The sequence below is a fragment of the Lycium barbarum genome, chromosome 6 (assembly GCF_019175385.1).
Source record: "Lycium barbarum isolate Lr01 chromosome 6, ASM1917538v2, whole genome shotgun sequence".
In the NCBI taxonomy this organism is placed as follows: domain Eukaryota; kingdom Viridiplantae; phylum Streptophyta; class Magnoliopsida; order Solanales; family Solanaceae; genus Lycium; species Lycium barbarum.
This window is the reverse complement of record NC_083342.1, coordinates 5,132,803-5,143,180: the sequence shown is the minus strand read 5'-3', so window position 1 is coordinate 5,143,180 and position 10,378 is coordinate 5,132,803. Positions and strand designations below refer to the sequence as shown.

The window sequence follows — 10,378 nt, the reverse complement described above, 5'->3', positions numbered from 1 at the left end:
TCATCTATTACCACAACAATTTCAAGACCCACCACTAAAAGCTTAGGATTAGTCTTCTACAAAAGCAATGTATGCATGCGATAATGCAAATGCAAATTGTTGAAATGCGCAATTTTTGGACAGCCAAATCCCTAGAAAAATAAAAAATACCAACAAAATCATGAGCGAGAAAGAGGTCATTAAAAAGACACCCGTTGTAAAATCTTTCTAGAAAAGCACCATTGAATTTTCGAGGGGGTTTTCCAACAGGGTAGGTAATTCCAACTTCCAGGGAAAAAACTAGGATGCCAGCAGCAGATGTCTAAACGCCGAAAAAAATGGAACTTCTAGGTAAATACTACTCTCTCTTTCCCAAGTATGTGAAGGTGTTCGTAGTATGAGGGACAAAGCATTTAATTTTGACCATGAATTCAGGTATAGGTTCTCCAAATATTTTGAAATAAAATTTGCATATTTGAAAACTATACAAAAAGTACTACAACCCAATGTAGCTAATGATTCGACATATTTTTAAGAAGATTGAGAAAATTATAGTCAAAGGAAAAATCGTTTTGACTCCCCAAATAGTAACACCTTCACATAAATTGGGACGAAGCGAGTATGGACGACCAATTGTTGCAACAATCCGTCGGAATATCTGGACGTAGTCGGAACGTAGTCGGAAAACTTGTTGGCTGACTGACGAAAATCTTGTGATTTTTTCAATAATGCAGGTCGGCCAGCACAATACATATAATGCCTACACCAGGCACGTCCAAACAACAAACAAAAAGCACAAAAGTTCCAATCAAAAACAACAACAATTGTAAAGAAAATAAAACACAATCAATTTAAAATGCTTTTAAGCAGCTTATAGTCAACATTGTCACATAACAATCTTTAGATGGCAAGACTGAATTTCTTTTCAGGAAAAACGTGTCACGTTACGAAAATTAAACAAAACATTGTTATTAGCATATAATAGCACTTCAATCCATAAAAGAAAATATTTTACTTGAATTTTGATCCTATATGTAGCATCATATTAACATGTACAGGGAGTATTCCTTACCAATAAGATAGAGTTTGTGGTGGAGTACTAAGTACTATTTCATCTTTAAGCAGAGATATCGGCTTCGAGCCCTAGGTATGTATGTAGCCATCGCTGTTAGCAAGTGTTTTATCCCCTAATGTGGAACTTCACAGCACGAAAGCAAGAAAAGAGAGTATTCCTTGCTGATGTTACCTATAACAATGTAACTGTTTTGAAATGCATTCTGAATGGAAAAGAGAGCCTTAGCTTAAACAGTAGATAGTGGAAAACTTTGACCTCGGCTTTATTACACAAAGCTAATGAAGTTCATAACTATCGCTTAAGTTTACAATCACTAACTTATGTAGCATCATAACTACAAATACATGATACTAACTTTACATCATACATTTTGTCATTCAACCAGTGAAAAGTTTCCTTAAGATGGTTTCACAACAACTAGCATTGTAGATTAACAAATGACCAGCATTAGGAACCTCATGATATTGAATCCAAGGAATCTTCTCTGCTAGATAACGATTGAGTTCGCGCGGAATAATTCTGTCATCATGCCCTTGCCAAAGATGGACCGAACCCTCGTTATCTGGAAAAGGATTTTTGATTTCCGTTGGAGCAAAGTCCCAGTTTGCGAAAGCAATTATCATGTCCCGATACAAACATTCAAACTCGCCCTGCTGTCGTATCTTTTCCTGGACAAAAACATAGTTCCAGAATTATGACAACCATAACGGTAGTCAAATACCAGCTATACTAGTGCAGCATTAGATGTGTTTTTACCAAGGAAAATGTTTTCCACTGAAAATATCTTCGTGGAAAATAAGTCATTTTCTTACTTATTTTTTCGTATTTGGTAAATAAGCAGAGAAAATATAATTCCAAGAGCATTTATATATAATCTTAACAAACATTATTTTGGCGGTGAGTAGTGGGTTTTTTTTTTTTTTTTTTTTGGGGGGGAGGCGATCAATATAGGCGATACAAATTAGTTGGGAAAATGTTTTAGTATTTTTTGGTAAAGTAATAAAATTCATTAGTAAAACATCAAGAAGATGCAAGGTTACAGAGGGAAAATGTTTTAGTATTAGTACGTTTAATTAGGTTCTATGTTTTCTAGAAGTGTTTGTCCTATCAAGAAAACATATAGAACTTCTAGTACCGTTTATTTTTATTTTGCATATTATTGGTCTGAGAACTTCTATCGAGGCGTAGTTTTTGTTCTTGTAATTTGCTTTGTATACTTCTTTTACTAAAAGAGAATCATTTACCTGACCAAGACTAGGGGCAGCGGATAACTGTTTCACCATTTCTAGATCTGGAGGACTAAATATCGCCATGTTCCCTTCCGTAATACTTAAAGCACGGAACCACTTTTGGTTCATCCACCAATGAACCAACCATGGAGCATAATGCACAATTCGAAATGTTCGTTGATCTTGTGCAAGCATCTTCCCTAGACCTTCTTTCGCTAGTTTCGGAGGATAACAGGACCACCAATAATTTACAAACGGAACAACAAGGGAAACTCCGGCCAGCCTGCATGGACATTCAATTCGTTGAAAAGAAAAAAAACGAAAATGGAACTTTTCAAGGTATCAAATTTCAACCAATACTCCCTCCGGTTCAAAATTGTTTTAAAGAGGAAAAAAGAAGGTTGTTATGGCTGGTTCGAAAATGGAGGGTTCGTCGTTGCCAGCTGTAAGGCGAGACCCGTATGAGGTATTGTGTGTAACAAAGGATTCATCTGATCAGGAGATTAAAAGTGCTTATAGAAAGCTTGCTCTCAAGTAAGTTGTTTTAAAGAATTTGGTTTTATAGTTATTGTTGTTGGTTAAATTATTTGGTTTGGGAATGAAATGGATATAGATAGAGGTGTCGGACGAATAATTTGGTATTGGAATGAAATGGACTTGAATAGAGTGGAATGAATATCTAGAGGATTCATATAGGTGAACCTGATTAGTTTTGGATGGATGTTTAGTTGATTGATTGAAGTTATACTATCATTGTGTAGTTTCCCAAGTAAGTACTTTGTATGTAGTGTTGAAATGGGTTCGATTTAGACCGTTGGGAGAATTATTTGGTATTGGAATGGAATGGACCTGAATAGAGTGGAATGAGTATGTAGAGGATTCATATAGATGACCCTGATTAATTTTGGATGGGGACGTAGTTGATTGATGGGAGTTATACTATCACTGCATTAGTTTGCAATGAATTTAGTGTTGAAATGCAGTTGATTGGTTAGTTGAGTTGTGAGAATTTTGCATATATGTACTTAAATGTGGTGTACCTAAACTGGAATGTGGCGTATTCCTATGTATACCCTCCGTCACCTTTCTATAATTAGAAACAACTTAACTTTAAAATTCCCGTTTAACCCTTAATGAAATGATTTATAGCCACCGAAATGTCTAAGGTTTGTTTTAGATCACAAATTTCATATGTCTTCGTTTCTTTCTTAAACTTTGAGCCTAGTCAAACGGTGCCACATAAATTGGGATGAAGGGAGTTAGGATTTATGTTGGATGTATCAAGAGTGTTGAGGCTAAAATTAAGATGTAGCATGAAATAGCCGTCCAAGAATTGAAGTTGGTAGTTTGAAGGTTGATGTGTTTTGGGAATTGGGTAATAGATAGACGATTGCTACATGCTTGTAAATGGTTTATTTAAGTTATTGTATTGGAACCTAGAATTTCTTACATGAAAATATTACTCCCTCCATCCCCATTTATGTGCACCGTTTGACTAGGCACAAAGTTTAAGAAAGGCTTTTAAAATTTGTGACTTAAAACAAACCTTAGACATTTGTGTGGCTATAAATCATTTAAAGTAAAAGGGGATTTTTAATTGATTTATTGCCTCTATGCATTAGCCAATAACCTTAGATAGGAGGTTGTGAAGGTTGTGAAGGACTCAGATTAGGATAGAAGGCTAGGTGGCTTATCCTTTCACCATAGTAGTTGTAGTTTTGCTCATTTGTTTATTGCCATTTGATTTCTGCATTTGATTGCTGCTTATATTTGTTGGGCCGTTGTACTTTGGTTATCTTATTTATCTATAGTTGTTAATGCTCCTTTCTTTCCGGACTGTTCTACCATGACTTTATCGCTTTTGTTATTCCTTGTTTTCATATTATTTTCGATATGCTTGGTCCTATCTGACCTTTTGTCTTGTTTTCCTCTCTTGAGCCGAGGGTCTTTCGGAAACAGCCGCCCTACCTTTCAAGGTGGGGGTTAGGTCTGCGTACACTCTACCCTCCCCAGACCCCACATGGTGGGATTATACTGGGCTTGTTGTTGTTGTTGTTGTACTCCCTCCGGTTCAAAATAATTGATGTTTTAGCCTCTAAAAGTTGGCCCAAAATAGTTGATGTTTCACAAAGCAAGAAGGTATTGAATTCTTTTTCCCAAATTTGCCCTTGACACATTCAAAGTCCCCATGATAATTATGTCAACCTAAAAGAAAAGAAAATCGTAATTAAGGGTATTTTAGTTAAAACCCCCTTAATTTTTAGAAATAAGTGAATTCCTTAATCCATATGCCAAAGCCTAACACATCAATTATTTTGGACCGGAGGGAACATGAAACAGGGTGAAGTTCATTTCCGAGTATCAAAAGAATGTAATAGATGAAAATGATACCTATTAGGTATATACTTTAGGCAACTCCATAGAGGATAGGCTCCCATGGACACGCCAAGCAGATAAAACTTGGGCCCAAGTTGCAACTTATCAGCTAGCTCCTCAATGTCGAATGATTCACTCTTTACTGAGCGTTTTGGATGTGGATCACTCTCTCCATAACCAGCACGATCATATTGTAGGATATATATCTGGAGCTCTTGTATTAGGTCCTGCAAACTTAACACACAATCAGCGAAATGAAATACAACATTCAAGTATCAAAGGTTTATTATAGACGATCTTCAATTCTAATGATAGAAGAAAATTATATGAATCAAGTCTATTGTAGTTGAAATACGAAAGTACAAGAAAAGAGCGAAGTTTTAGTTGCTTGTACCAGATTCACACATTACTGTCAACTATCAAGTGTCTTTAACATCAGACTCAGCAAGATATTTCAGATTTTCTACCGTATTATAGGTGCAAGCAGTCATAACATATATAATACTTCCTCCGGTCCGTATGAAGTGGTGCTTTTAGCTTGGGCACACCTCTTAAGAAATTCACTCACCCCTAAGAAAGTAAGAGGTGTTCACACTAGATTACCCATAATTAAATACTCCTTCCATTTCAATTTGTTTGTCTTACTTTCCTTTTTAATGTCTCAAGAAGAATGTCTCTTTCCTAATTTGGCAAATCTTTAATTCCAACATCCCACATGGCATATTTGAGGCCACAAGATTAAAGGATACTTGGTACATTATACGTATCTTTAGATTAAGACCACAAGATTCAAAAGTCTTCTTTACTTTCTTAAACTCCATGCCCAGTGAAACTTAGACAAGCAAATTGAAACGAAGAGAGTCGTATCTATTAATTATGGTTTCTTGGTTATGTAAAAACCACTTATCTAAATAAGAATAAATTTGGAAAAGAACAATCAATACCTTCTATATTATGTGAAACATCACTTATTTTGGACCAAAATGAAAAGGTAAAAAACACCACTTAATATGGAACAGAGGGAGTAGCTACTAGAATACAACAACAACAACAACAAGCCCAGTATAATCCCACTAGGAGTAGCTACTAGAATGAAGATGCTAAATATGGAGTTTTATAAATTTTCATACTTGGGAAATAGGTAATGTCAAGTCTTTGGAACTATCAAAGCCATGAACAATAATGAGCTTGTACTTTGCCTTCTCCTTGGCAACGCCTCCCTCTTTGTAGGCTAAATGTCTCCCATCACTGAGTTGGACCCTTGGCGAAGTCACTGGAGGACCACCCGGAGAGCCGCAAACTTTTGGAGGGGGAGGCTTAAGTAATGCCAAATAAGCCCATCCCAGCACCCCAACTGTTGTTGCTACTGCTATTTGTGCAATCATAACTAAAAAGAGAAGGGATAAATAAGAAAATAGAGGAATTAGGGTGCAAAACTTATGTAGACAAAATATAGTAGTAATGAGGAGATTCGAATACGTTGGAATAGTGACAACACATGACAGGTAATGGGAATTGCTTCCCCACAGCTGTCATTCTTAGCATAACCGCAGCCAATTAGATATCCTAATACAACATAGATGCTCCACATCACAGAATTATGAAGTCATAAACTTTAATTTATTGCCTCACTCATCTATTGACTTGGCCGTCAAAGACATTCTATCAAGAACCTCAGCTTGGCTCACTGATAAATTACAGGATATCCAAGACAATCCTGTCTGACCCAGTGCATATTCCTCTAGACAGACGACTCGTCTTTTATGAACACAAATCAAACATTATTTGACAGTAGAACTCAAATTTCAAATCAGACTTTTGGAAGGCATTTTTCATTAAATGTTGCACAGCAAGAGCAGATATGAGAAAAGTGTATAGTCAGTAGCTAAGGCACAAGTGGAGCTTATAAAAAAAGGACCCAAAAAGCTAAATTGCAATTTTGGTGACAGATCATTGTGTTCACTGTTATTGTCGCGTAGATATACTTCAAACGCTCTGCATGTTACGAGATCCTGCCACAATAACTAGTACTAATTTATCGCCCCCAGGGCTTTGATCTAATGGCGACAGCACATGATGTGTGGGTTAGGCGCACGTCACAAGTTCAAAACTTGTTGTACACAAAAGCCTGATATGTTAGCGGAGATTGGAGAAGGATAGAGTTGTGAGCCCATTACCCATCAATTTCAAACACGTGCGACACTAGGCCGGCAGAGATTTCTCGATTATCAAAAAAGAAAAAACTATACTACTACATCACCTAATGAAATCTGCAACGCACTTGCCGACTCTGTGTTCTACAAGTACAACAGAAATGACACATCACAGACTATCCTAGGTTTCGGTGTGATAATGAAACTGAGGTTCAAATTTCAGTAAGCCACAAAATTGCTTTCCTTCTTCTTAAGAGTTGCTGATGATCCAAAGGCAATAAGATCATATTTCAGAGGAATTTATATTACAGAAATCCACAGTGATTAGCATGTAGATATTCGCCGTACCTGAGTTGTGGAAAAGCATCCTTCATTGAGATAATGGTAAGCTTATAAGAACAAAGATGAATCACAGAAATTAGCAAGGAATTGAGATTTCTTGTTTACCTGTACCTAAACTTTAGATAGATCAAATAGATTTCCAAGTTAGCTGTCACTCTCGTAATACAGGAGAGTAGCAGTAGGTTAGTGTAGTGGTTTCTTTAATTTCTGAGAACTAGCTCAAGAGTCAAAAAGAGCTAGCTGTACTTATTGACTACTTGGTTGAATAAAATTTGCTTCTATTTGATTGAAAAAAAAAAACTTTGGTGGCTTATCAAAGTAAGAATAGACAACAGATAAAGGATATTCATGTTGTTCCTCAAATGACCCAAAAATGGAGATGTTAATGTCCTAGCACAGTTGTACGCTATTTTACTTGTTATTGCTTATAAATCTCATTGCCCATTAGGCAACATATATCAAGTCAACAGAAGATATTTATGCATTCTAGAGCCCTTTCTGAACTACTACCTAGGGATTCCAAAGACTATCTACAACCGAGGGATGTCCATGTTATACATTCTGCAACCAGAAACAGAATTCCGAACATATGAGAAATTTATTTTCTAACAATTGTTCAGTATGTGGATGCATTTCAAATTGCTAGTAAAGCCAAGCTTTTTTGGTTTATCAGCTTACTCCGCCTATATTTTACAGAGACCTGGTGTAACACACACTAAAGGGATCATCCTAGAGAGTTGCGGAGGCAGGCTGCTGAATTTCTGTCTCATCTCTAGTGGTTGCTACAGTTTGAGATAGTAACTCCTAGAGTTATCTCACAATGTGAAAAGAAAGGTTTATTGTTGGGCTTCTTCATAGGAAGTCATCATTAGTTGAAGGCTATGTTGCTCGGACTCTTCAAAAATGTTGACAGGTGCGTGTCGGATCCTCCAAAAAGTAGCATTTTTGGAGGATCCGACACGGGTACTGTAATGAAGAAAGATGGTATTCAAATGAACTAAATTGCAGATTCACAAAGAGGGATCTGCTCCTCTGTTTTCTGGAAAAGAACACTGATAATAAACAATAAAAAAAATAAAAACAAGAAAAGGGAGGTTCCAGATGCTAAACAATAAGAAACAATAAAAGCAAGATCATCCACACCTCTTTTAGGCTAGTACTCTCCTATATATGCCTTCTTATGCAAGTATATTCTTATCCTTTCTCTAATTGCTTTTAGAGGGCACGTTCCCATTAGACTTGGGGACCACGTACTGGTCAAGGTGTTTTGGTAACTGTCTATCCCTTGTACTGCGCCTAAGAATAGTTGACGTGTCCTGCTGAGTTTTTACAGGTACGTGGAGAGTCCGAGCAACTTAGGTTGAACGTACAATAGAAAAGGCACTTCATGTTAATCTGCTCTTGCAGGTAAGATCCCCGAACAAAGTCAAGTTAGGATCTTTAGTCGCGGTAGAGGCAGGGGCGGAGCTAGAATACGGATTATGGGTTTGGCGGAACCCATTAGCTTAGGCCTAACCCCTGTATTTGTCTTAAGAAATCCATTGAATATGTACAAATTATTAATCTAGAACCAAGTTACTTAACTGGATTAGAATCTTGAACCCATAAGCTTCAAATTCTGGCTTCGCCTCAACCTAGAAGTTCTCCTCACCATATTTTTACTTTTTAACTTCTTAGTTCCAAATGGTCCTCGAGTCACTTCCCCATAAGCATCTAGTGCTTGAGATATGTTCTATGGAAATCATGCTTAACTCTGACTGTCTAGAACTGAATCTTCAAATTTACAACTAAAGGAGTCAATGCAAATAGAATGGATGGATCAATCTCTAACATAGTCTAACCACCATTATCACACAACAACAACAACTACTACTACACCTCAGTCCCAAACAAGCTGGGGTCGGCTATATGAATCCCCACTCCTTCTATTTAAGCTCATATCATATTATAATCATAATAAATAAAATAAAAGTGAAAAAATACATTTATACATATACCCACATATATATATATATACATACATATATATATATATATATATACATACACACACACACTCTCCCTCTGTTCCAAAAAGATTGACACTCTTCGCTTTTCGAGAGTCAAAACTTTTTAATTTTGACCGTGATTTAACATAGAATCTTTTATTTTTTCGAAATAAAATTTACATATTTGAAAACTAAGTAAAAAGTACTATAAGTCATCATAATTAATAATTTAAAATATTTAAAAGACAGTATGAAAAAATTACGGTAAAAGAACCAATCTTTTTGGGACGGAGGGAGTATCTAATACAATAAAGACCTAATGGTTTCAAAACTGTTATTGCTGAATTTCTTGTACATAGGATACAATTAACCCAAAAATCAAGAAGCCAATAACCACAGTTTAAAGGACATCAACATTCAAGATAACACATTTATCATTAATCCCACATCTAAGCAAATTGTTCATCATATGCCCATTTCACTAAATACTCCAAAATGGACAAATGAAAACAGCATATCAGACTAGCAACAACTACAGTAATACAGATCAATCTAAAACTATATGCAATCAAAAAAAGTTCAAGAATATCAACAGACCAATCCCAAATCTCAAAGATTCAATAAAACATAAAAAAGAAAAACAGAAAAAATAAGTCAAAATAAATAAAAAGATCAATTTTTTAAAGAAAAGAAAAGGAACCTACTTGAAGAAAGGAAAAATGGGGTATTTTTCTTGGTTTTTTTAGTGTGAGCTCTAGCAGAAGCAGCACTTACTTTTTTGCCACTTTGATTCACAGCCATTAGAAAAAAAATGTATAAAAATGAGAGAATGAGCAGTGAGAATTTGGTGTTTTGTGGAAGATATTTATGTTGTCAGTCACTTCCAAAGAACAGTTCAATGAAACATGATGACGTGTTCTTGAAGAGGAAAAGAAGAGCCCACAAGGATAAACAGTAGTAGTAGTATGAAGAATAAATACACAAAATTTTAATTAGGGATTTAAAAATATGAAGAATAAATACACAAAAAGTTAGGGTTTAATATTTACTATATATATATTAAAAAATAATTTTAACTTTATACATATAATGTAATTTTTTGTCGAAGGGGCTCGAATGAACTGTGGAGCATACTTAGCTCTGCCCTGATGGTAGTAGTACTAGGAAAGTATTTGAAGTATGAGAATGTCTTAAGATAGGACAGCATTGTTTGTCTTGATTTGTTAATGTTAGTCC

At 35.7% G+C, this 10,378-nt stretch overlaps 1 protein-coding gene across 2 annotated transcripts; it reads right to left on the bottom strand.

The window, feature by feature from the left end:
- Window positions 1-1,292: 1,292 nt before the first annotated feature.
- Window positions 1,293-10,056, bottom strand: LOC132600579 (uncharacterized). 2 transcript variants are annotated; one of them, XM_060313841.1, is made up of 5 exons: window positions 9,917-10,056; window positions 5,790-6,046; window positions 4,675-4,886; window positions 2,299-2,566; window positions 1,293-1,722 (listed from the first exon to the last, which is right to left on the bottom strand). In XM_060313841.1, the coding sequence occupies exons 2-5, from the start codon at window positions 6,042-6,044 to the stop codon at window positions 1,432-1,434; spliced, it is 1,026 nt and encodes a 341-aa protein (XP_060169824.1). In that variant the 5' UTR covers window positions 6,045-6,046; window positions 9,917-10,056; the 3' UTR covers window positions 1,293-1,431. The 2 variants fall into 2 exon arrangements, with proteins under 2 accessions (XP_060169824.1, XP_060169823.1); XM_060313840.1 differs by having other exon boundaries at window positions 9,847-10,005.
- Between the last annotated feature and the right edge of the window lie 322 nt (window positions 10,057-10,378).